This window comes from Amblyraja radiata, chromosome 15 (assembly GCF_010909765.2).
Source record: "Amblyraja radiata isolate CabotCenter1 chromosome 15, sAmbRad1.1.pri, whole genome shotgun sequence".
NCBI classification, from domain to species: Eukaryota; Metazoa; Chordata; class Chondrichthyes; order Rajiformes; family Rajidae; genus Amblyraja; species Amblyraja radiata.
In genome coordinates this window covers 36392278-36419063 of record NC_045970.1, presented here as the reverse complement: position 1 = coordinate 36419063, position 26786 = coordinate 36392278, and the positions used below count along the sequence as shown (strand labels likewise).

Here is a 26786-nt window from a genome sequence, read left to right as displayed (position 1 = left end):
ATGTACCTGTCCAAGTGTCTTTTAAATGTTATTATAGTACTTGCCTCAACTACCTCCTCTGGCAGTTTATTCCATACACCCACCACCCTTTACTCCAACATTAGGTCAGTCTGAAGAAGGGTCTCGACCCAAAACGTCATCTATTCCTTTTCTCCAGATACTGTATGCTGTCTGCCCGCTGAGTTACTCCAGCTCCCTGTGTCTATCTTCGATTTGAACCAGCATCTGCAGTTCTTTCCTACACATCCCGTCAGTCATGATGCAGAATATGGAAGCTCATTGATTTCAATGTGGATTCTACAGAAATGGATTAGAGTACAAAGGAGAAGGCAAAAACGTTGGTTTACTTTAATTCTCTTAAACAGCATCTTTAGCTACAAATAATTGAACATTAAAGAATAACGTCTTGTTAATTAATTGTTTTAATAGCTCCTAAGTATCTCTGAAAACCACACAATGGCCAACCACTAGCATTCTAGTCAAGAGTATTCTATGGTCATATGTCCCAAAATTGAGCAATGCAATTATTACTTACAGCAGCACAACAGATATGTAAACATAGTACTCTATAAAACCCATAATAAACTAAAAAAGTTATAGTCTACGTGCATATTAAAAAAACACATAAACAAACAATAATAGTGCAAAGAAATAAAATAATGCCCCCAAATCCATGTAGTTTGGAGCTTAATAGCCTGATTGGTTGCAGGGAAGCTGTTCCTGAACCTGGACGTTAATTTTTCATGCTTTTATATCTTCCTCCGGATGGCAGCAGTGAAATGAGAGTGTGACCAGGGTGGTGGACAACCACAATTGGAATAAAAAACAAGTCTGTGGTAATGGCAGAGTTTCATAAATATTTGCGAGTTTACTTAAATTAGACAAGATTGCATTGGAACATGCAAGATACCCGGAATGATTGATATTGCAGATGGTGAGATACATAGTATCAAAATAGTTAGAGGGAAATTAGTTATCTGGAGGCTTGTGAACACTCGCAAGTCTCTACACAAAAGGGCTGAGTCTTTCATGGTAATGCAGGCCGAGATCAATATATTTTGGAAATCTTTTGAGCATATTCACTCTGCAAGATTAATGATTATGAAACAGTTTATAGGATCATAGGGTAATTTAGTACAGGAGCTTGTTAAATTCTCAAATTTACGCCAGCAATTTCAATCCGGTCACGTCCCATTTCATCACTTTTCCCATTGGCCTCTGTAAATTTGTTTCTACCTCAAATATTCACCTTCTTCTTGAAGGCTCCAGCAATTAATTCCAATACTAACCACCTGTTGGTTAACCAAATTCTTCTTCACATTGTTATTAGTGCTAGACAGAATGCACAATGAATCAGCAGCAACGTGAAGAAAAAATTTATTATTTTAGTTTAATTTATTGTCATGTGCAAGAAGGTACAGAGAAAATCTTATTTTTGTTGCATGTTATCCAGTCAGTGGAAAGACTATATATGATTACAATCAAACCGTCCGCAGTATACAGATACAGGATAAAGGGAATAACCTTTAGTGCAAGGTAAAGTCCGATTAAAGAGAGTCGGAGGGTTTCCAATGAGGTAGATAGTAGCTCAGGATTGCTTTTTAGTTGGGGATAGGATGGTCAGTTATCTGAAGAAACTATGCTTGAATCTGATGATATGCCCTTTCACTCTTTTGTACCTTTGCCTGATGGGAGAGGAGAGAAGTGGGAATGTCCAGGGTGAGACTTGTCCTTGATTATGCTGGTGGCCTTGTCAACGCAGCGTGAAGTGTAGATGAAGTCAATGGAAGATTCATACGATGGTCTAGACTGCGTCCACAATTCTCTGCACTTTCTTGTGGTCTAGGGTGGAGCTGTTCCCAACAGGTGGCTAGCGTTTGGAATCCTTTGCCAGAAAACATCCACTGGTAGCCTTCTAGAAGGAACTGCATATTCAAGGGTGGAAAGAAATTGCTGGGATTTGTGGGAAAAGCAAGGATGTGGGTGTAACTGGGTTGAAACAACTGGTTGGAGGAATCTAATTGCTTCCTAATCTAATTTATGGAATTCCCTGCCACAGAGGACAGTGGAGGCCAAATCACTGGATGGATTTAAGAGCGTTAGATAGAGCTCTAGGAGCTAGTGGAATCAAGGGATATGGGGAGAAGGCAGGCACGGGTTATTGATAGGGGACGAACTGCCATGATCACAATGAATGGCGGTGCTGGCTCGAAGGGCCGAATAGCCTCCTCCTGCACCTATTTTCTATGTTTCCTTCTGTATTATATTACCCAATGATTCTATAAATTGATGCATAACTAACCTTGCAAAGTGAATAGCTACTTCCCCACAGCCATCAGGCTATTAAACCTGGCTCGGACAAAACTCTAATTATTAATAACCACTTTCTGTTATTTGCACTTTACCAGTTTATTTATTCATGTGTGTATATATTTATATCATGGTATATGGACACATTTATCTGTTTTGTAGTAAATGCCTACTATTTTCTGTGTGCTTAAGCAAAGCAAGAATTTCATTGTCCTATACAGGGACACATGACAATAAACTCACTTGAACTTGAATGCATTCAAAGGGTACCCGAGCTAACTCAAAACAGCAAAATATTACTTCCTTGGCCTACCTCAATTAAATATATTTGCCTTATGTTAAAATAAAGGCAATGCAATATTCCTCTTCAAAACTTCTTATATTCTTTTTGGAACAAAACGTATCACAAACTTGGAGGCAATGTTGAACGATTGTCCACATTGGCAATCACAATTATCTGGACACCTTGGACGTTGCTGGATTTAGCAGTCACCGAATAATACGAAACACACCAGGAAGAGACCAGAAAGAAACAAAAAGTGCAAAAGTGCAACCTTTTTATACCTTCCTTCCAATACAAGTTAACGAACAACTTAAACGTGCAAATAATTATCATGCAAGTCATAGATTTGCAGAAACCCCTAGAACAGAATGCAAGTTCTGCAAGCGGGATTGCTAAGCAGTTTAAAAAAGATTTAAAGACAAATTAAAAGCAGTATACAGTATGGTCAAAGGTGCTCCGACACGAAAGTAACGTACAATTGAGAAGGGGGCAAATAATTATCATGCAAGTCACAACGCTGCAGGGACCCCTGGAACAGAATGTAAATTCTGCAATTGTGATTGCTAAACAGTTTTTTTAAGGTAAAAAATCAAAGTTGAAATTAGTAAATGGGTAAAATGAGCTTTGACACGAGTGCAGAATTGCTGAGGCGAGAGTGACAGCTGCCCCAGGGGCTGGCAGCATGTGGGGAACAATCACTGCGTGATACGGGATAAGGAGCAGCTCAGGTCCAAGACTATTAAAATAGCAGGGATATTGCAACATGGTTACCAACATACCTGAGCATTTATTTCTTACAAGCGCAAGTTGGGCGGTAAAATAAAGCATCAACTTGGCTGCTTTTCCCTCTGGGGAACGGCCGGACCGAATGTCCACGCGTGCGCAGTTTGCGCTGGCGGAACGAGCGCCCAAGCCTGAACTTCACGCATGCGCAGTTTGCGCTGGCGGAACGATCGCCCAGCTGGGGGTTCACGCATGCGCAGGTTTGTCATCGCTCGACGCGCCGCCGTCATGGAGAAGGGAGGAGGGGGGAAGGGGAGGAGAGCGGAGGTGGGAAGGGGGAGGAGAGGTGGGATGATCTTTGGGTGGGAGGGGGAGGAAAAGGGGATGAGGAGGGGTGGGAGGAGGAGGAGGGAGGAGGCGGGGGGGAAAGGAGGAGGGGGAGAGGAGAAAGGGAAAGGAGGGGGAGGGGCGGGGAGAGGGGAGGGGAAGAGAAGGGGCGAGCGCGGCCGGGGGTCACGTGTCCACTGGGGGGGGTCACGTGTCCACGCCGCCCTGGGTGGGGGTCACGTGTCTGCCTTACGCAGGTTGCGAGGTGACGCCGCCGCCCATAGTTACCCGGCGCCGTGAGGGGAAGATGGTGAGTGAATGAGTGAGGGGAGCGGAGAGAGAGACCAGGCCAGGCCGTCGCCGCCGAGCAGGGGGATGGGGCCGGCGGCTAGGCCCGGGGCAGAGCGCGGTGTTGATCTCCGCTCCACTGCTGCCGGGAATGCCGCTCCGTGTTGTGAGGCGAGCGGTTGCTGCGACGCCATGGCTGCGGACGATCAGGCTGCAGCGTGTGGAGAGAGGCCGGCAGGGGATTAGCCGCCGATTTACACCCCGGGGAATTGAGGCCTAATCCCCTGTTTCATGACACTGGGAGCGCGGGGACTCTTTGCGTGCTGGTCCCTGATGAAAAGGCGACATTTCGGTTCTTCAGACTGGTCCCCACTTGAAATGTCATCTGTCCACGTTCTCCAGAGATGCTGAGTTACTCCAGCACTTTGTGTTCTGCCCTATCATCCGCTACAATCGCTCTACTCTTTAAAATATCTTTTCCATTTGTAACTCTATCAACATTCCTTGTTGTAATAATATTACCCATTATAATAAAACAATCCCCCTCTTCCATGTGCCACACATGGATGCGCACCCATTTCTCCCACTATCCTCCCTCATTCACTTGCAGCAATACCCTTCATCTACGCATTTCACTCTTTTTCTGTCCGTATCTCACAGCTGTTTGTCTTCTTTTCATCCCTGGCCTTTGTACACCAATTTGTCAATCAAAATCCCCCTCACCTGTATCTATCTGTCACCAGGCTTTATGCCACCTGCACCTCTTTTACAACTTTCTCCCTCATTTCCCCCACCTCATACAGTCATTCTGAAGAAGGATCCTGACCTGAAACGTCACCTATCCATTTGCTCTGGAGATGCTGCCTGACATGCTGATTTACACCAGCATTTATTTTGCAAACCAGCATCTGCACTTCGTTGTGTTGACTGGATTCTAACTCTATTCTGCACTCTGTCTTTCCCTTCACTCTACATATTGTACTTGAACTTGGCTTAATTGTATTTATGTATAGTATTATCTGATTTGATTGGGTGGCATGCGAAACAGCTTTTCACTGCACCTTGGTACACATTTCAGTAATAATTCACCTAAACCTCAGACTCAAGGATCTGCAGATGTTTTTATACACAAAAAAAACACAGGTGGTGGAGTAACTCAATGGGTTGGACTTATGATTAGAGTTAAATTGAAGCTTATGATAGTGTAGTTTGAACAGAACTTTGATTTCATTTAGCTTAGGCTGATCACAGTACAGTAAATTTTAGAAAGCCTATCGTTCAGCATCTTAATATGCATTGTAAATACGTATTTTTAAGTTAACTAACTTGTTTAGTTAGTCACCCTTGCCACAGTGTCTGGAGGATGCCCACAAATGCAACCTAGTGATTTTTATTCCTAAATGGTTTGCGGTAAAGGGAATATTAGTCAGTGTACTGGAATAAGTTCTTTGTCCTTTGAATAGTAACATGAATCGATTAATCTGTTTTAACCATTGCAGTTTGTTTCTTAGCCTAGATAACCCTTTGAAAGTAAATGTAATAGATTGAAATGAGAACCTTTTTAAAGTGAGGCATCAACGAATGCTAGTTTAAATGAAACAATCATTTGCACATTAAAAATAGAAAATATCCAAAATGTTAAACAGATCTGGCTACATCTGTGTGAAGATGTGGCCTGCTCAGGTTTTTTTAGCATTTCTGTTCTTATTTTAGATTTCCAGCCTCTGCAGTTTTCCTTTTTTTCCATGTGTAAGTGTGTGTGTGTGTGTGTGTGAGTAATAAACAAGCATGGAACATAGTACAATTTTAAAAACTTTGAAGTAAATGGTACACGATTCAGCAAAGGATAGAGGTTTGGCAGCAAGACGGGTGTGTGGAAATTATCTGTTACATCTTGTCCAGGTAAGCTTAATTGGTTGGAGCATTTTCTTGCAGCTGCCACTTGAGATTAGTCTTCACATATACTTTTGTAAACGTATTATTGTTGAATTGCAGCATTTACAGGTGTGTGCCTCTGTCCTCACTCTTTTCTAGTTCTAGACATCAAGCTTCTCTCGATTTGTGCAGTTTATTGTCCTGACCTTACTGGAAAATGTTTATTTTCTTTTGCTAATTATTGTTGCTGCTCCGTATTGCTGGAATTTTTATTAATTAGATGTCACGGTGAGTTCATTGTCATGTGTATAATTACAGTGAGGTACAGGTGCAATAAAATCTTGTTTGTAGCAGCATCACAGGCAATTAGAGTCACAGCACACAAAACATTAGTTTACATAGGACTCACAAGAAACTGCAGATGCTGGAATCATGAGCAAAGCAGCAAGTGCTGGAGAAACTCAGGGGGTCAGGCAACATCTGTGGAGGGAAAGGACAGACAATGTTTTGGGGCAGATAGGGAAAGCAAAAGACTGGAAAATGACGTTAGTGCAAAAATACACAATTAGAAAACAAGTCCACAGGAGTTCAAGAGGTTGTCCGCAGTGTTCTGTTGTTAGGGTTGGATTAGAGTTGTCCAGATCAGTTCAAGAACCTATTGTAGTAATGTAGCTGTTCCTGAACCTCATGATGTGGGATTTCAGGCCTCTGTCTCTGGCCCGATGGTAGCAGTGGGAAAAGAGCAGCAGTACAGATTTCAATCTGTGCTGGAAGAATGAGTTAGATTAATGTATAGTCTGGTAAAAAGGATTGTACTGGAGTAAAATACAGCTCTCCCCCTCCATGATGACACACTGGTCGACCTGAGGAGTACCTTCAGCAACAGACTGGTTCCACCAAGATGCAAGACAGAACGCCACAGGAGATCCTTCTCCCCCGTGGCTATCAAACTTTACAACTGCCCCTTCTGTCCTGGGGTAGACTGCGACTGACTCCCCTTCCTAATCTTTGCACATCCCCAAGCCCTTCTATTCGTCACTTTAATTTCATGTTTCATATATTTTGTGTTTTTATGACTGTTGGCAGATTAATTTCCCTCCTGGGATAAATAAAGTTCTATTGTATCGTGACAAATACACAGTGCAGCCGTTAACTATTTTCTTATTAAGTTAAAGTTAAGGGTCTATTTCTTTCAATGGTGATTCTTAAATTTACTGTGGATCTGCAGCAAGTAAATACCATAGTGGAAAGAAATGAAACTCTTTTCACTATGAAAAGCACCAAGCCTACAAAGTTCAATTGTTCTTTGGACAAGCAGATTCAATTTGATGGTCCTTCTGATGGTGTAATGCACCAAATGAGTGCATTAAAATAACACACCCCTTCCTCCCACAGTAAAGCTATATAAAATCACTAGACTAAGTGTGACCCATTGGGTCCCAGCATCACATGGGAGGGCTGGTCCCTCCCCCTCCCACCAGAAGGGGCGTGCCCTTCATGGCTTGATTGACAGGAGAGAGAACACTAATAACATTTATTTTTCATCGATGGGAAAAATCCTCGGCACCTGATAAGCGGAGGGGGACTCTGAGTAAGATGGCCAAAAATCACAGCCATACGTGGTAGCGTTCTTTCTAAAATCAATATAAAGCGTAAACAGGAAGTGGTCAAGATTAGACTTTTGATTATATAGAAGGCAAGGCAACTTTAATTAGGCAAGGCAACTTTAATTAGGCAACACAGCTTTAGCATTTCCAAACCAAAGGCAACACAGCTTTAGCATTTCCAAACTACATTTTCAAACCACATTAAGGGCACTGACAGGTCAGTAAAACCACTCACAGTTTAGTAGACATGTGTTCAGTGTTATTCACAGCTCAGACTGAGGGAATTGACCCTCTCGCTTCCCCCATCTTGCAGAGACTGACTGAGGCACTCAACACTTCCTGGTTTTATAGTCCTGCCGGCAGGGGCGTGGCCTTCAGGAGAGAGAATCTCAACATTTTTTAAACACTAATAACTCTTTTATTTTTCATCTATGGGAAAAATCCTCTTGTCCTGCGCAGCGGAGGGGGACTCTGAGTAAGATGGCTCAAAATCACAGCCGTAAGTGGCAGCACTTTTTCTAATATCAATATACAGAACAACAGGAAGTGGTCAAGATCAGACTTTTAGTTGGGGAATCTATATCTAGAGCACATAAGTTTAAGATGAGAGGGGAATGGTTTAAAAGAGACGTGAGGGGCAATTTTTTCACACGGAGGGTGATGAATTGCTAAAAGAAGTGGTAGCAACAAGCACAATTACAACATTTAAAGGACAATTGAACAGGTACGTGGATAGGAAAGGTTTGGAGGGAACATTGGTCAGGTGCAGGCAAGAGACTAGCTCGGTTGGGTAACTTGGTCAGCATGGACTAGTTAGGCTGAGGGCCCTGTTTTTGTGCTGCATAGCTCAATGCTTTGATGCAATGAAATTTAGCTTGGATGGTTTTTGGGCTTAGAGTTTTGTTTCTGTCTTAAATAGTTAATAAAATAGTTAATAGTTTCTTTATAAAACTCAGAGTGGTGGCAGAGGAAGATTGCCAGCAAAACATATATAAAATATGAGGAGAAAGTAATAAGAAGAGATAGTAAGTCTTCGCTCATGCACTTGTTGCAATCTACCATAGTTATAAACTGAAATGTTTAGGAGTCTTATCCTCTGTGTTGTCTAACTCAGCTAAATTTTGGATGATTGTAGAACTTTGTGATCCACTGGCTTGAAATGAGACATGGAAGATGTCTGTCTTTGATGGGAATATAGTCTGGAAGTATCCAAGTAGGTGAGATCATTTAGGATATTGGTGTACAGATCATTGATTTTATTAGTTCAAGGCTTCAGGTGGTATTAAAAAGATACACTTGTAACCATTTAACCAATGAAATTATTAGTATGGAATACAAAGACTGCAACATTAATACTTTAAATAACTTTAAAACTGCATGGTGCTGTGGTATGATCACATCTAGAGTATTGAAGTCTGAAGAAGGGTTTCGGCCCAAAACGTTGCCTATTTCCTTCGCTCCATAGATGCTGCCTCACCCGCTGAGTTTCTCCAGCATTTTTGTCTAGCTTAGAGTATTGTCTAGATGTGGTTTGTCCTCTATCAAAAATAATACAATTGGATACCTTTTCAAAAGGCTATAATATATCTCATAATTAATAGGATGCAGTAAGATTGTGTGTTTTGAACCTTCTGTCCTGAGATGACAGAAAATTTGCTAGATATTTAAGATTTTGATAGGATACAATATTTTGCTAGAAAAGCTATTTTATTGTGTTGTATATGGGATTTTGTAACCGTAGAGATAAGATGGAGGAAATTAAACGGGCCACAATTCTTTTGGATAAAACATGGGAAATGTCTTATTCTATTGTAGCCATGCTGGCCATAAGAAAACTTTCAACTTTATCCTCCTGTACAGTTTTGATTCATTGCTTTGTAAATTACAATTTGTGCTCATTCAAGTTATTTTAAAATGTGACTAGGGATTTATACCTCTGCGATATTCCACTCTGAAAACAGTCCCTAACAACCTGTGACTGTTAAAGGTTATCCTCAAACCTGTCCTAATCCTTCTACCGATACTTTAATAGTGTAATGCTCTTTGCTAAAGAAATTCTATATAAATGTCATTAAATATGTCACTTTTAAAATTGAGAAGGCAAGTATATTCTATGAATATGAACGTGAAATAAAAGATGATGCTGTTCATAAATAATAAAAAAACAAATCTGAAACCTGGCCTTAAAAGATGGTAGCTTTTAGTTACCAGAAAGTACTAGGGATGGATAATAGTTGCTTGATTTTTGTGAATGAATTCATGGGAGACTGCAGCAGTGAGTGAGTATTAGCACATTAACTTTTAAGGAAGAGCAAGTGAGCAACATATGCACCTTGGCATTTGTATTGATATTGTGGAAGTTTTAAATGCTGAATGATATGTTGCTTTCCAAAGGTAGTAAAATTACCTTATGTAGAAACAAAGAACTGCAGATGCTGATTCATACCAAAGATAGCACTTTGTGTCTATCGGTAGTAAAATTACTTTTTCTGATTAAAGATCATTGACCGCAAGCAATTCTCCCTCCACTGGCACTGCCTGATCTGCTGAGTATTTCCAGTACTTTGTTTAGTTCAGATTTCCACATCTGTAGTTATTTTTTGCTTTATTCACAGTTCACAGGTTCTAGGAGCAGAATTATGCCATTTGGCCCATCGAGTCTACTCCGCCATTAAATCATGGCTGATCTCTCTCCCTCCTAATCCCATTCACCTGCCTTCGCGCCATAACCGCTGACCCGTACCACTCAAGTGATCTATCCATCTCTGCCTTAAATACATCCACTGACTCAGCCTCCACCGCCGTCTGTGGCAATGAATCCCACAGATTCACCACCCTCTGGCTGAAGAAATTCCTCATCTCCTTCCTAGATTTATTTTAGTTTAGTTTATTATTGACATGTGTACCGAGGAGGTACAGTGAAAAGCTTTTTTGTTGCGTGCTCGATTCCGATTTCTCGATTCTCTCCCCATTTAGAAAGTAGTCTACACCTTTATTGCGACGACTATTACTATTTATTGATAAATGTGTGACTGCGGAAACTACGTGTTTTTTTGTTCGCCATTTACTCAGTAATATGTAGTTATGAACCTCATTAGAGGAGTGAAAAACTATGGGCTGGTAGACAAAGTGTGGTGGAAATCTATAGCTAAAAGTGAGCATTCTTTTTCCTCTTTTAGGGTTTGCTGTCCATACTGCGCAAATTGAAGAGTGCTCCTGATCAGGAGGTTAGAATTCTCCTTCTAGGTTTGGACAATGCAGGGAAAACAACATTACTCAAACAGTTGGCTTCAGAAGACATTAGTCACATCACACCTACACAGGTAATGTTTTCATCGAGGCACAGCTACAAATTTCATAGCTTTAGTTTTATTTATTTTTAAATAGAGCAAATTAACTGTTGTAAATGGTTGGACACTGATATTTCACCTGGGATCCCGGTTAAAATTCAGTACAGACTGATGAATAGAAATTTATTTCTGTCTGCTGGGTCCTTGGTCAAGCTTTTCAGGGATGAGGCCTGAAGCTGAAAATTATCTCATTGCAGCACAGGTGACCCACATGTTTTCCGGCATCATTGGTTCCAGAATCTTTCTGGGTTATCTGCTTTACTGGACCAAGAGAGCTCACTGCCTCTGAGAGGAGTTCAAAGGTACTGGAATGCAGGCACGGAAATCGCTATCAAAACATGGGAGGGGACCGTGGTGACACAATTTCTTGCGCACACTCCCACACATGCGCGAGGCTTCGGAGGCTTCAGTCGTGGGCCCTGTGGACGATAATTACGGGTACGATGGCCCAGGCTTACGGCCAGCGTGGAGAAGCAGCTCTAGCTCCACGGCTCCGGACAGGTATCCCGTCAGTCCAGGCAGGGCTGTAGGCAGTCACGTGCCGTTAGGGTAGGCAAGGTAGGCACTGCCTACCCTGACTAAAATTATGAAATGGCAATTAATAAATATAAATAGTAAAGGCATGGGAGAATTATGTCTATCTAAGAGATCAATCTCTTAGTTAGGCATAACTCTCCGTGCCTTTCAACCGTAGCACTTGCAACACGCAAGGTCTGTGCAGTCCACGTGCCGTTGATGCTGCTTCAAGCCGACAATGACAAGCGGGGCTGAAGGCAGCTGAAATTCTGCCTTTGCAGTACTGTGCATGCGCAGCAGCTTACTGCGCATGTGTAGCGCGAGTTTCTTGGCGGGTTTTTCAAATATGGATTGTCATTATTTTAAGAGTATCTTAGGAAACAAAGAGTGAAGAATGGAGTTCATGTGCCAATAACGTGGTATGTACATTTCTTGGTGCTATATGTTTTTAAATACCGTATTTCCCAGGGTGGGGGGAGCTCCTTTCACAGTGTTTGGGGAGTCTGGCCCGGGGTAAAGTTGCGGGGAGGGCAGGAGCGTTGTGAAAGAGGGGATCGGGGCCAGTAAACCACTTGCGAAGCTCCGGGCACGGAGCCACCGCATTGTGGCCGTAGAGTGAAGTAGCTTGGGTGGCTGCGATTGGCCGCCGGGACCGGACAGCCCCTTCTGCCGGTCCCCGCACACATCTGGCAGTGCTCTCCGTCTGAAAATCTCTCTCCTGCCGCTCGCCAGCCTCACTCGTGTAAGCCGCTTCCCGCAAATCCTTAAATTCCGACAGCGCGCTCAAAGGACCAACTGAGATTACTCGGCTGTCGGAATTTAAGGATTTGCGGGAAGCGGCTGACATGAGCGAAGCCAGCGAACGGCCGGTGAGAGGTGTTCAGACGGAGAGAGGTGAGCGGGCCGGCAGAAGGCGCTGAAGTGGCAGCTGATTCTGCTGTCGGGTCCCGGCGGCCGCTTGTAGTCACCCAAGCTGCTTCCCTCCCCGGAAGTGGCGGTCAGTTCTGCTGTCCATGCCCGGAGCGCTGCGGCAGCGGTGAGTGAGTCTGACATGATCTCCAAACCCCTCCTTCTCAACACTCCTGCCTTCCCCGCATCTTTAACCCCTGGCACAGACACTCCACACGCTGCGAAAGGAACTCTCCCTCCAATTTGTCCCTTGCATTAGTATTGTCATTCAATTAGATGACAACTGATTCAACGCCCCGGTGTGCTCCCATTTTTCCCGCCATCTCTCCACCTGCCTTCATCCTCCATCCCCCACCCATTCAGTAATTTAAAAATGAAGGAGATTTAGAAGCATTGGGAAAATTGAATTGTTACTTATTTTTATTTTTTACAGAGAGAACAATCTGCGCATGCGCGGTTTCAGATTTTTTTAAAGCCGACTGACTGCCTACCTTGAGTAATTACTCAAGGCACGTGCCTAGCTGTAGGTTAACCCGGCGAGACAGGCAGTCGTTCCCGTCAGTCCAGGCAGGGCTGTAGGTTAACCTGGCGGGACAGACAGAGTTGAATGTAGACAAAAATGCTGGAGGAACTCAGCGGGTGAGGCAGCATCTATGGAGCGAAGGAAATAGGCAATGTTTCGGGTCGAAACCCCTCATCGGTCTAAAGAAGGATCTCGACTCGAAACGTTGCCTATTTCCTTCGCTCCATAGGTGCTGCCCTACCCGCTGAGTTTCTCCAGCATTTTTGTCTACCTTCAATTTTTCCCGCATCTGCAGTTCCTTCTTAAACAGGCAGAGTTGAGCTGGGTTTAGCGCTGCTTCTCTGCGCTGGCTGGGGGCACCGCTCCCGTCTGACTTCCGACGTCTCCGGCCACCCCCAGGCGTGGGGGGGGGGGCACTCGGGTGGGACAGGGATGGTCCACTGGCGGTTCGGCAGCGATTGCAGCGCCGGAGAGCCGGGATCGATCCTGGCTGCGGATAAGGCGCAGGCCTGTGTCCAGGGAATGTGTTTCTCTTGTGTCCCTATGACCTGGGCATGCAATTTAAGCCCCGCTCTATGATCTTTGCTCCACAGACGTCTCCCTCCTCCAATCACCGCGCTCTATCCTCAGTCCCACCCCCCTACTTCCGCCTCTGATCGACACCTCCCTCCTCCAATCATCGCGCTGAATCATCATGTCCCGCCCCCATTGCCGACTGACCGACGTCTCCCCCGTCCAATCGGCTCCCTCGATCATTAGTCCCACCTTCACTGTCTCGCGGAAAGCGGAGATTTCACCGGGTTTTAAAATCCGGATTACAAAAAACGGGGATTGTTCCCCACCTCTCAAAACGGGGGTGGGTGGGGGGGGGACGTGTCCCCCCTGGCCCTCCCGGGATTTCCGCCCCTGCCAGAACGGGCAACTCAGGCGGCCATGGAGCTGATATATTGGCCTTAGAAGTCGGCTGTAGGAATGAACCTGCCAGCTCTGGCCAGGCCGGAGTTCTCATGCCTCGGCCCCAGAGTGCAAATTCGACCCGCCGACCAGCATGGATGTCCCAGTGAGAATGTGATCAGCTGCCTTACCCGGCCTAGGTGCCATATATTCAAGGGGGGAGGGAAATTTCAAGTGCGTGATTAAAGGAGGTACCAGTTGCCAGGAAATCGGTGGTAGACCTGTAGTAGATTGGCTATTTCATCAGAGAGGCCACTGAATAATAAGTTGGGAAATCTGAAAAATGAATCTGCAAATGTTTGGATGTTATTAAGCAAAATATTTGGAGCTTCACTTGAGGTCAAATATTTTTAAACATTTGTTAAAATATACAATATGATGATAGTTTTTGCAAGTGCAGGTAGTTCTGTTATAACATAATAATTGCATTCCTAAGATGCTTTGTGTATTTGGAAATCTCGTTATAAAGGCAATTGTGTCAATGGGGAGAAGGGAGCTAGGGGCTGGAGAGTTTCAGATTCGCAATAACAAAGTTAATTTTTCTTGCAGGATTTGCAGAAATAAAGATCTTTTCAATGGCAATAAGTTTATTTTTGTTACTGCAAGCTAAAAATACTAAAGGCTATATGTTCATTATTTAATAGCATCTAAAGAAATGATAACTTGTCAATTTTAATGGCCATCCATGGTTACAGTAGCAGCTATGTTCTTAAAAGACAATGGTGTCTGATTACTGCCGGAAGGTTACGTGGGAACAGCATTTTCCCCCATATACTATTTAAACCCAAGACAGCTTTCTCTCTACTTGTTAATTTCCAAAATCAGTTCTTTATCAAACTCGCATTGCAACCACTCCGGCCAGCATAATACAAATAACATTCCTCTGTTTGTCAGGCGTGCTATATCCAATTTGTGTTATGGAACTACCTGTACCATTTTAATTGTCACAGGCATCCATACTTTTGCTGTTTGATACATAAATTATCTGCATACTGTGAGTCAAAAGGGAGCAGAAAATATTTATGTGCATTGTTTTGGAAGAAATTTGTTCCGAGCATTGCTTCCATGTGTGCTCCCGATGTCTGCTGTGGATGTTAACACAGAAAATATTTTAAAATATTTGATCAAGGCATTAATGAGTGTGGTGACTCCATCTTAAACTGGTTGCTGTTTACTGCATGGATACCAATTTCAAGAGGTTAAATTGTGTGCCTTGGCCTGCTTAATTTACCCTCCCACTAGGAGACAAAAAATATATATATTTACTTTTCCCTTATCCCTGCGCCTCTTCCATAACCAACTCACACGCACTATACTGGGATTCTTTTGAACATTCTGAGATATCGCTGTATGATGCTGCAACTTTGCACTTTCAATTAGACATTGTGAAAAGCAAATTAACTGGATCTCCACTAACAGACAACTGGCTCTCTGCCACTGTGATTTACTGCATGTGTCCAATCGATTTTTATACTCTGAAGGTCATCTGTGGTGTTTACCATTCTTGAGTTCAACCGGCAAGCCTGAGTAACTATGCTGCTCTTTTGGAAAGCTGTTATTTGCTAACCACCTCATGATTATTTAAAATCTGTAACCAGCAATTTAATGCAGTATTTCAGAACTTCTGTGAGTTACTCAGATTTGATCATTCGTCCTCGTTATTTGAGAAGCTTACGATTTTTATCTTCGTTTTTTCTCCATCTTTCTTTTAAAGTTCATTATTTATCAAATGCTCGAAGAACCAAACAAATCCTATTGGATAACTAAACAAAACAGGGAATAATGTTAGCTTTACATGACAACTCAAATGTAAGCCACATTTACAAGTTATTTTTGTAGTGTGGGATGAATCCCGTGAATGATTAGGAGTGAGACATGATTTGATGGGTCTTCATCTCCATTTCAGAATAACAAGACACATGGATGTGTTTTTTCCCCCAGCAGAGGTCCAGAAAGAGTCAAGTTACGTTTTGGTACATAGAAGAGTAGGAACAAATAATGTTTTCTTTACATTAGGGGCATCAAAACCCTTTATTGTGGTCACAGTTATAAACCAAGTGCTGATAAATGGGATTATTATAGAAAGCCACTTGATATAGATATAGACATGAGCCAGAGTGTCTATTTCTCCGGGGTAGACACAAAATGCTGCAGTCACTCAGCAGGACAGGCAGCATCTCTTCTCCTATCAGTCTAACTGTCTCGACTACATATTATCTCTGGTCCGCCCACTCCCCTGACATCAGTCTGAGTAAGGGTCTCGACCCGAAACGTCACCCATTCCTTTTCTCGAAAGATGCTGAGTTACTCCAGCATTTTGTGTCTACCTTTGATTTAAACCAGCATCTGCAGTTCTTTCCTACACATTATGTCTATTTCTCTGCTGTATAACTTTGACTATTATTAGGACCACTTCTTACACACCATGGGCTTGTTTTTTTTTCTAACTGTGTTTCGTGGACTAATGCATTATTTCTGCAGTCCTTTTTTTAACTGTCTTGCAGGATTTGAGTAATTTATATATGATTTTTTTTTCTGTATTGTCAGATTCTGTGTCTTAGCTGCTGCAAGCAATATTTTTATTGTACCTATACCTTACTATACTTGGTGCATATGACAATGAACTTGACGTGACTTAACTTGTCCTTGGACCCCACATTGGTAATGATATCAACAGTAGGAGGAGCCATCTTGGTGAACGGCTGCTAGCAGCAGCCGTCCGTCTTAAATTCGTTTTTTTTTTAGTTTTTAGTGAGTCCTGTTTTTTTGTTTGTAGGGGATATGGTCTTTTAATGTGGGGGGGTAGGTGTTACTTTATTTATAGGTCCCTACCTGGTCGGTGTGGCAGCCTTTTTTCCGGGCTGCCCGTCGACCCGTCGTCGTGGCCTACCAGCGGGCTTGGAGCGCCGTTTCTTGGCGGGAACCACCCAGCACCTCGGCCTGCGTGGCGGCACTGCATTGGAGCGCTGAAGCGCTGGAGCGGAGCGGAGCGGAGCGGGCGATGCCTTGCCTGGGTCGCCGCGCTGGAGCTCTGGCGAGCTGGACCGCCGTGAGCAACATCTCCGGGCTGCGGGTTTGCGGAGCGGAGAGGCGGCTTGCGTAGAGGCGGCAAGGCGGCAGTGAGGAGAGCGGTCGCCGACTTTTTCATCTGGAGCCTAGGAGCGCCAAACCGGCGCGGCCTTGTCGGCTTCGGCAGCCGCGGGCTCCAACCAAGAAGCGGCCGTTCCAAGTGGCCCAGCCGCCGAAAGGACTCTCCCGACGCCGGGGCAAGACCACCCGGTGAGAACGGCCAGGGACATCGGGCCTCCGTAGAGGCAACTGCGGTGGCCTCAATAGGCCTGACTTTGGGGTGAACATGGGGTGGGGACTGGACATTGTGCCTTCCTCCACAGTGCTATCCACTGTGGGGGGATGATTTTTTTTGTCTAACTGTAGTCTTGTAGGTCTGTGTCCAAGATGGCTGCCGTGAAGGGAGAGTGGACGCTGGCACGAATTGGTTGCCGCTGCTCTCTCTTCACACTGTGTTTTTGATTTTCTGTTTTTGGATTGAATTCTGTTTTTAATTTGTGTCATTGTGATGTCTTTAATTACTTGTTTTACTCCGATTATATGTTTTTATTCCGATTACTATGTAAGGTGTCCTTGAGATTTTGTATGAAAGGCGCCCATTAAATATAAAATTTATTATTATTATTATTATATCACCTTTAACGATGGTCCAAACTTTTATTATTTTTATTAGGGTGGCACAGTGGTGCACCTGGTTGAGGTGCTATCTTGCCCACATGGACTTCATCAGAGTGCTCAGGTTTCCTCCCACACCCGAAAGACGAGTGGGTTTGTAGGTAAATTGACCATAGTGTGTAGGGAGTAGATGTGAAAGTGGGATAACATAGAATTAGCGTGAAAGGCTGATCAATGGTTAGCATGGATTTGGTGGGCTGAAAGGCCCATTTCAATGCTGTATCTCTTTTAAAATCCCTTTTACTCTTGTGCCTTATTTTTCCCCTCCATTACCCATGCTCACCATCTTTCTGCTATCTCTACCCACCCACTGACCCAAAGGCCACTAGGGGTGCCGCATTGATGGCAGCCTCTGCCTAGAGTGTCTGTTTTTCAGTCTTTTTTTTTTTTAGTCAGTTTAAAAAGTTTGTTTTGGAGATTTCTTTAGCTTTTCTACTTGGGGGAGGGGGGTAGGGTAAGGGGAAAACCGTTACCCAGTCACTTCCTGGCAAGGACGCGACTATTTTCTGAGTCGCGCCCTCGCCCCCCCTCCTTGCGGCCTACCACCTGGATTGGAGTGGCCTTTCCTGCCGGGGTCCCAGACCAGAGCTTCAGCAGCAGCGACGCAGCACTGGATACATCCCGGAGCGGGCAATTGCTTACCTGGATCGCTGTTGAAGCTCCGGAGTGTTGGGCCTGCTGCTTCAACATCGGAGCTGTGGCTTGTAGAGCTTCCAGCGCGGGTGGCGCTGACTTCAACATCGCGGAGTCCTGGGGCCCTTTGCCGAGGGCCGTCAGTGTTGAATCTCCGCCCAGCGAGGCCTGTGGACTTCGGGAGCCATGGACTCCGGTAGGAGGTAGCCAATTCGGATGCCCAAGCCACTGAGGATGTCCTCCAGTCCCAATGTCAGACTTCCATCACCCCGGCGAGCGGGCCTGAACATCGGGCCGCCCGTAGCAGCGACAGCGGGGGGTTCGGGAGCCCCCGGACCACGGGAGGACAACAAAGGAGGATAACTGAATTTTGGAGCCTTCCCTCACAGTGGGAAACTTTGATCCCACTGTATGGGGATGTCTGTGTTAAAAACTATCGTGTTTTGTGCTCTTTATTATTCGTATGGCTGTATGGCGACCACACATTTCACTGTACCAATTGATACATGTGACAAATAAATGTATCTTGTGTCTTGTAAATGGGTCTTTCCCCTCTCTTTATCCTATAGCTGTTCCTTAATGTTACAAATCACATACTAACAAGCTCTTATCTTGGTGATACTTCTTTCTCTCTCTGCACTGCTACTGCTCCCTACTACTGTACCTGCTACAACTGTTTCAGTGCTAGAGTTCTTACATCTGACATACAGCAAGCAGTATTTGATGCAGAAACAACAATGTTATATGGATTTGTACTGAGAGCTGAAAAAGGAAGATACACAGTGCTGCCATCCAAGGTAGACACAAATGCTGGAGTAACTCAGCGAGTCAGGCAGCATCTCTGGAGAAAAGGAATAGGTGATGTTTTGGGTCAACACTTCTTCAGACTCGAAATGGCAGCATTTTGTGTCTATCTTCGGTGTAAACTAGCATCTGCAGTTCCTTCTTACACGTGTTGCCATCCATCTGTTTGGGCCAGATTGTGAGCATACATGGGCTAAATGACCATGTGTAGCAGTCATAGTCTTGATCGGTTGGTTATGCAGCTGTAAACAGTTGGAGCTGCATTCTTTCATCAGCTTGGAATCTTTTTGTTTATGTTAAATGTTTGTTTAAAAACATTCCATCGATTAAAATCAGTACTAATAATAGCATTTTCTTGGAACTGTAGTGTGAAGGACTAAATTGCCATGTTTAAATTGCATGACAATTCAACTAATTCTTAAATGTTTCAAATCAGAAAGAATGTTCTATGCTGAGGTTTTCTGGTGTAGGGAAAACAAGTTTGCAACTCAGCTGGGAAGAATCTATTACATAACCTTCTGTCAGCTACCATTCTAAGCGGATAATCACCCTATCAAAAAGCAGAAGCTTTTCACTCCAAAACCGATTAACCCACAGCCTCAGATGAAACGTGCACCATTTATGATTCCCTTCCATGTAGAGAAATCGTACAGAATGCGTCTCAAGATAATACCATATGTTGTTGCCTTAAATGTTCCGGAAAAGCAGCGGACTTGAGCGATTCACAGTTTTGTCCCACATAATGTACAGATAAATTAAGAACTGCACACTGTAAATAATATTTTATAAGTAAGCTGTTTAGATAACTTGGGTTTTGAAATGCAATGTAGCTTCTCCTCATTATTAAGATTTTAAGATTATTTGATGTGGTTGCAAATGTTATCGTGCTTCACAGATTCTGGAGACATTACAGGTTAGTCATTGTACTTCTTTGAGGTAGAAGTTAACTTGGCATCATGTTCCACATGGACATTGTGGGCTGAAGGGATTGTTCCTGTGCCGTTTTATTCTATGTTAAATGTTAAGTTGCCTTGTTACAAGATTGAGATGTATTAAAATGAAAGACTGAAATGTTTTATTAAGATTTGACATGATTCCATCTTTTAATACAAGTATATTATAGATACTGAATAATTCCTGTCAAAATAGATATTTTGAAAATCATTGTTGATTGTAAAGACTATTATCATTCTTTATCAAGCTGCTATCCTGAGTTTCTATCTTAGTCCAGTGATTGCTCAAACTATCAGCACATGCATCAGCACCTGCAGTCCAATTGTCAGTACCTTGTATTAATTATAGCGAACCCCAAACACAAATGCTTGAATGCCTACCTACATTGTGTCCTGTTCATTTATTTTCCCTATTCGCGTTGATGTCATTGTTGCCACCAGCACCCAACTCTTCAAATTTATATTTTTATTTTCATTTGGACTTGCAGATGAAGGTTGCTCTGTATGATCTTTAATTTTATTCACCTTCCAATTCTTCCATTCCATTACCTCCTGTTGCTTATGCCTCTCCTTCCACTGCATCTGCTCTCCCCTTTACCCTTTTTGTAGGTGCCTTTGCTTTCATATAGCAAAGGCACAAGTTTCATATGTCCAATTCCACTGCAGATGCTGCCTGACCCGCTGAGTTCGTCCAGCACTTTGTGCCTAGCTTTCATATAGCAAAGTCACAGAAATTCTGGAATAATTCCACTGAGTACCATTTACCTGTTCGTCTTTCTATCCTGCGTTAAACACCTTGTTAAACTGCATTATTTTGACAAAGTTTTAGCTAATGTTTTCTAATATCCCTTTTGACTCGGCATCAATTTATACCTTGTATGTCAGAGAAGCATTTGGATTTTCCACTGTTTAAAAGCCCTGTATGCATTTTTCTTATGATATCTATATTATGTACTTTAAACCTGCAGACTTCAGAACAAAAATACATTATTTCTTTCTCAGGGGTTTAATATCAAAAGTGTGCAGTCTCAAGGTTTCAAATTGAACGTGTGGGATATTGGAGGACAGCGAAAAATTAGACCGTATTGGAGGAACTACTTTGAAAATACTGATGTTCTGGTGAGTATTACTTATTTACTGATACTATACGATACGATAGAACTTTATTCATCCCCGGTGGGAAATTGGTCTGCCAACAGTCACAACACACAAGGTACACAAAAACTTGAAATTAAAATTAAATTAAAAGTGAGGAAAAAAAGAAAGAAAAACAAAAGCAACTGTGGGCTGGCGGCCATGTGCACCGCGCCTTAACCGGAACGAATGAACAAACAAACAAACGCAGGCTGATCCCCTGGGCAGAGGATTCTAAATCTAGAGTGCCCTCTTTGTTCTCCCACCATCCCACACGGCGGTCCCCCCACGCCAGGTCCTCCATTGTTCTTCACCGTGGGCTGAAGGGTTCTTCATTGTTCTTAATGGCGGTCACCCCACGCCGGCTCCACATTGTCTTCCCCTCCCCCCTCACGTTCATCGACTGCTGATCGCTGGTCGATCGCGAGGCCCCACCATCACCGAGGCTCCCGCTGCTGCCGAGGCCCCACGTCTTCCCCACTGCCGCCTATGTCGAGGCTCCCACTGCCGCCGTCGAGGCTCCTTCGGCCCAGACAGGCCTCGACACCCAGCTTCTCTGCAGTCCTGTGGGGCGAGTCGGGCCTACCGGGGCGCGTTCCAGTCGGTGGCGTGTTTAGTTTGGCGGGTGGATCGGGCCTGCACGGCTCACCGGGAACTACTGGTGCTTTGTAAAACATGTAGCCCTATGGGCTCTAAGTCTACTCATATATTCATTCAATACAGCTTCCACTCGTCCTTTGCTAGTATGAACAAATGTGATCAGCCATTTATTGTGTTTGGATTATTACTGAAGAACATAAATTGCCTCTATCACTAATCATTTCAAATAGAGTGACTGAACTTGTTTGTGTGTTTGCAGGTAATATTGCCCCTTGGGTGTAGGGAATGAATTAAAAAATTGACCACATAAAACTAGTGTGAACAGGTGATTGATGATCGGCATGGACTTGGTGGGCTGAAGGGTTTCTTTCCATGCTGTATCCCTTTCTCAGCGGCAGGCTCATAAGTGTTGTTCAATTTTCTAATGTGCAAGGCCTCCATAGCCTTCTGTGGCAAAGAATTCCACAGATTCACCTCCCTCTGACTAGAAAAAAATTCTCATCTCCTTTAATTCTGAGGCTATGACCTCTAGTTCTAATCTCTCCCACTATTCCACAGCCTTCCACTATTCTGTATCTTTCAATGAGGTCCCCCTCATTCTTCTAAACTCCAGCGAGTCCAGTGCTGACAAACGCTCACCAACGTTAACCTACTCATTCCTGCGATCAACCTCTGGACCCACTCCATCCTTCCTCTGATATGGTGCCCAAAATTGCTCACAATATTCCAAATGCTGCCTTACCAGCACCTTATAGAGCCTCAACATTACATCCACCGGATGACCCACCAGATCACCTACAAAATCCTGATCCTCACCTACAAAGCCCTCCACCATCTGGCCCCCCCCCATATCTCACTGACCTCCTCTCCCCCTACCAACCCTCACGGTCCCTCAGATCCACATCAGCCGGTCTCCTCTCCATCCACAAGTCCAACCTCCGCAGTTTTGGGGACAGAGCCTTCTCCAGGGCAGCTCCCAGGCTCTGGAACTCCCTCCCCCAACTGATCCGCAATTCCGTGTCCCTCACCATCTTCCAGTCCCGCCTCAAGACCCATCTCTTCACCTCTGCCTATCTTTAGCCCCACGTCCCCCTCCCTTTTCATCTGTGCATTAATTGCCTCATATTGTGTTTTGAATTGAATTCTGTCTTTACTTTGTGTACTAGTCATGTCTCTACTACTTATTTCATTCCCCTTACATGTTTTTCCTCTACCTGCTAAATCTTTGTAAGGTGTCCTTGAGACTCTTGAAAGGCGCCCATAAATAAAATGTATTATTATTATTATTATTATCCCTGTTTTTGTATACAAGCCCTCTTGAAATAAATGCTAGCATTGGGTTTGCTTTCTTTACTACCGGTGGGTGCAGCCTTACAGCACCAGGGACCCTAGTTTCATCCTGATGATGGGCGCTGTCTGTGACCTCATGGGTTTCCTCCAGCTGCTCCGGTTTCCTCCCAGACTCCAAAGACGTACAGGTTTGTAGGTTAATTGGCTGCTGTAAATTGTCCCTAAAGTGTAGGATGGAACGAATGTATGGATGATCGTGGATCGGCGTGGGCTAAAGGGCCTATTTCCACGTCGTATCTCTAAACTAAGCTGCCATATTCTTGCCGAGTAATATCAATGTTTTACTTAATTTGAATGAAATGGCAACTATCTTTCAATTAGAAATTTAATTGTGATTTCCAGTCCCATTCCCAGAGATCTGAGTACTCAAAAGAAGGCATACTGATGCTTCAATGTAGATCTAAGGGCATGATGAAATATTGTAGGTATTGAATGTTGTATGTAACATTAAACCAAAGTGTCTCTACGCTCGAGCGGATGTTAACAATGTGCAATTGATTGCTAATTTGTCCTACCCTGCAACAGAAATTACATCTCAGAAATATCTTTGATTAATACATTTGGAATGTCTTAAAAGGGGTCTCAGATGTGTTATGTAAATTAACGGTTGTAATTTAAAAAATTGCTTCCCCCCCCTCCCCCTCCCCCTCCCCCCAGATCTATGTCATTGACAGTGCCGACCGGAAAAGGTTTGAAGAAACGGGGCAGGTAAGAGCTTAATATTCCTCCTGAAATGGTATACACATAGCTATATCAGTCCATGATATGGTACACAAGTTGTCTAAACTACCAGATCTGTTCCGCTAAAATTAGGCCCACAGCAACTAAAAATGAAGATGGATACATTCAACAGTCACCAAAACAAATCCCTGATTTTCTTATAATAATTGATATGTATTGTTGGAGAAAGACGCAAAATGCTGGAGTAACTCAGCGGGTCAGGCAGCAAGGAAAGTTGACATTACGGGTCAGGATCTTTCTTCAGTCTCGACCAAAAGCATCACCTATCCATGTACTCCAGAGATGTTGCCTGACCAGCTGAGTTACTCCAGCATTTTTGTATCTATTTGTATCTTTTGTACTTATTGTAAACCAGCACCTGCAGTTTATTGTTATTATGTATTGACGGAGAGTTTTAAGGCCCTGTCCCACGATGCAAGCGGAGTTTGTGGATGTCTCGTAGCGGCTCGTAATGCTAACGGCAGGTACTCGGGAAATGCGGAAACTCATTACGTTTTTTCAACAGTGTGAAAAATTTCCACTCGTGATGAAGTATCATGAGTTTGATTTTTTTTTAACTTGGGAGAACTCTTGGGTAAACTCGCATCGTGGGACAGGGGCTTAATTCACAAATATTAACTGGGTGGTCTACTTCCAATATTCTAGTGTGCCAGCAAACACCCTATTCCAGTGCCCTCTACAATCTACAGGGCCAATTCACAAACAGAAGCAAATAGATTTGGTTTATATTTATCCACCAGATTGATGGCTGGGATGGTGAAACTGACATGAAAGGAGAGATTAAGTCAGTTTTATATTCATTTGAGTTTAGAAGAATGAGAAGGGATCTAATTGATACTTTGAAAACTCTGTCAGGACTAGACAGACTCAATAATTCTTCTGACTGGAGCAATTAGAATGAGGTTATAGGAGAAATGGTTTAAGGCTGAAATGAGGAGAAATGTCTTCACTCCAAGTGGCGAACCTTTAGAATATACTTTGTCCAAGTGGTGATCCTTGGTCGAGACCAAGTCGCTGATGAATTTGTAAACGTAAACAGCATCAAAGAACACGGGAAAAGAGTGGGAATATAGTGTGAGCATAGATAATCAGCCACGATGGAACAAAATGGCACAGAAAGCGTAAAGAAGCCAAATGACCCACAGTTGCTTCTGTGTTGCATGGAAACAATTAAGCCCTCTGAAATAGCTCATGACTGTTCTCCATTTCAATGGTCGGTACAGATACATAATTGAAGAAATATCAAGATTTCTTCATGACTTAGTGAGGAGAAGAAAGAATTGAAAGCAAAAATTTTCAAGTCTGGCAAGAATGAGAGAAGAATCTTCAAGTTAATAAATAACAACAGAGGGGTAAAGATGAAAGCAAGATTAGCAGTTCAAATGCAAATTTATCAAATAGTATAAATAAATAATGTCCCATTCACAAAAACTTGTTCTTGTAATGTATAGCTACATTCTAAAGACAAAATATTAAATATAGCCCAACTCCGGCATTATTTTCAGTAAACAGCTTAAATGTTTCTTGACTGTTTTATTAATGAGGCATTTCAGGACATATTTGTATATAACACAGCACTTCAACAGATCCAGTGCCAAATCCCATGCATTGGGCACTGTGGTGGGACTTGAGGCATTTGGAATAATAGGAATAGAACTCTTGTTTTTAAGGTGTTGTAGCTTTTGCTTGAAATACATTCTAGTTTTAACAGTCAAATGTAACGTTTTCACTTGGAATTTGGATACAGGAGCTCGCTGAACTATTGGATGAAGAGAAACTAAGTGGTGTTGCTGTTCTCATTTTTGCCAACAAGCAAGATTTGCTGACAGCTGCCCCAGCATCTGAGATAGCTGAGGGATTGAACCTGCATACAATCCGTGACCGTGTCTGGCAAATCCAGTCTTGTTCTGCGCTCACAGGAGAAGGTGTACAGGTGTGCTGTCATCACTTTTTCCCCCCGATTTAAGCGGTTTCATTAACTTTATTGAGGTGCTCATTGTAGTCACGTTTGTTTTTTTAATCCTGAATTACTGTGGCAGGGTAGTGATGGCTTTTTACAGGTAAGGAGGCGATCTCAGTAGCAGATTATAGACACTACCCGACTCACGCAATTGGCAACTTGCATAAACTCTCATTACTGAAACAATTCTATCTTCTTCTTTCGTGTGGCGTGCACAGCCTAAGGTTGTTGGACAACGTGTTCTATTTGATCTTCTGTTTGTGCACGTCGAGTTGATTGCATTAGTCGAAACAGGGCGGACCACGTGAAGGTTGCAATCTTCCACCCCAAACAATTCTATACTCAGTCCCTAGTGCAATTAAGGCAGTTTATCATTTCCCCAATACTGTACCATCACTCAAGTTTACATCGGAGCCAGGCCAGTAATGGCGGTGGTGCTTACCCAGAATTCCGCGCGCCACAGAAATTGCCGGCTTTCGCGAAAGTCAGTGATACTGAGTTACATAAAATCTGACTTGCATAAGGGTTCACGAAATGTAACCCTTGCGAGTCGGGGAGTGTCTGTATTGCACATTCATGTTCCTGAGGATTTGAGTATCCTGATTTTTTAAAAAAAATTTAACTAATATACATTTGCTATTAAACAAAAATGCATATGTATTTTTGAAAAATCCACTATGTTTATAAAACAGATCATACTAGAGAAATTTAGCAGGTCTACTTTTTAGTGTCTCAGTTGAACCTCAGCGTTTAGCTGTTATTAAGTCAGATTTTTTTTTTCCTTGTATCCTTAGTGTGTTGCAGTTATTAATCCTTAAGGTTGGAATTCTTCTCGTAACCGTTCTGAATAAACCGACTGTCTTTCCCCACTATAGTGGACATGTTGGGAAAGCAGTTGAAGTAGACTTTAATTTGTTAAATTCTTGCAGTTCTATTCCAGTACAGAATGAATTAGGTCCACAGTGTACAGCATTGGCAATGACATAATTGCTGGACTGATTCCAAGGCATTTGCCAATTCCAATATAAATTGGGATCTGTATCCATTATTGGCATTTAACCCCATTGACGTCCAATGTTTAGTTTAGAGATACAACGTGGAAATCAATTACCTGTTCACACTAGTTCTATGTTATTTCTCATCCACTTCCTACGCGGTAAAGGCAATTTACAGAGGCCAATTATCCTGCAAACCCGCACATC

The 26786-nt window shown here is 43.2% G+C and overlaps 2 protein-coding genes across 6 annotated transcripts in view; one reads left to right on the top strand and one right to left on the bottom strand.

Moving 5' to 3' along the window:
* Positions 1-3616, bottom strand: part of sfxn2 (sideroflexin 2) — a 56085-nt gene extending 52469 nt beyond the window's left edge. The window contains exons 1-2 of one of the 4 annotated variants that reach the window (XM_033034039.1): positions 3373-3616; positions 2715-2786 (exon numbers count right to left, since the gene is read on the bottom strand). The gene's annotated coding sequence lies outside the window, so the exon portion shown is untranslated. The remainder of the gene's footprint in view (positions 1-2714; positions 2787-3372) is intronic. The other 3 variants (XM_033034040.1, XM_033034041.1, XM_033034038.1) reach the window with 3 other exon arrangements.
* The window catches only part of arl3 (ADP ribosylation factor like GTPase 3), a 28471-nt gene continuing 5265 nt past the window's right edge, over positions 3581-26786 (top strand). The window contains exons 1-5 of one of the 2 annotated variants that reach the window (XM_033034042.1): positions 3581-3643; positions 10593-10736; positions 20802-20918; positions 23541-23591; positions 25372-25557. In XM_033034042.1, coding sequence (XP_032889933.1) covers positions 3605-3643; positions 10593-10736; positions 20802-20918; positions 23541-23591; positions 25372-25557 — 537 coding nt within the window. In that variant the 5' untranslated portion in view covers positions 3581-3604. Of the gene's footprint in view, positions 3644-3855; positions 3954-10592; positions 10737-20801; positions 20919-23540; positions 23592-25371; positions 25558-26786 lie in introns of those variants that run through there. The other variant, XM_033034043.1, reaches the window with a different exon arrangement.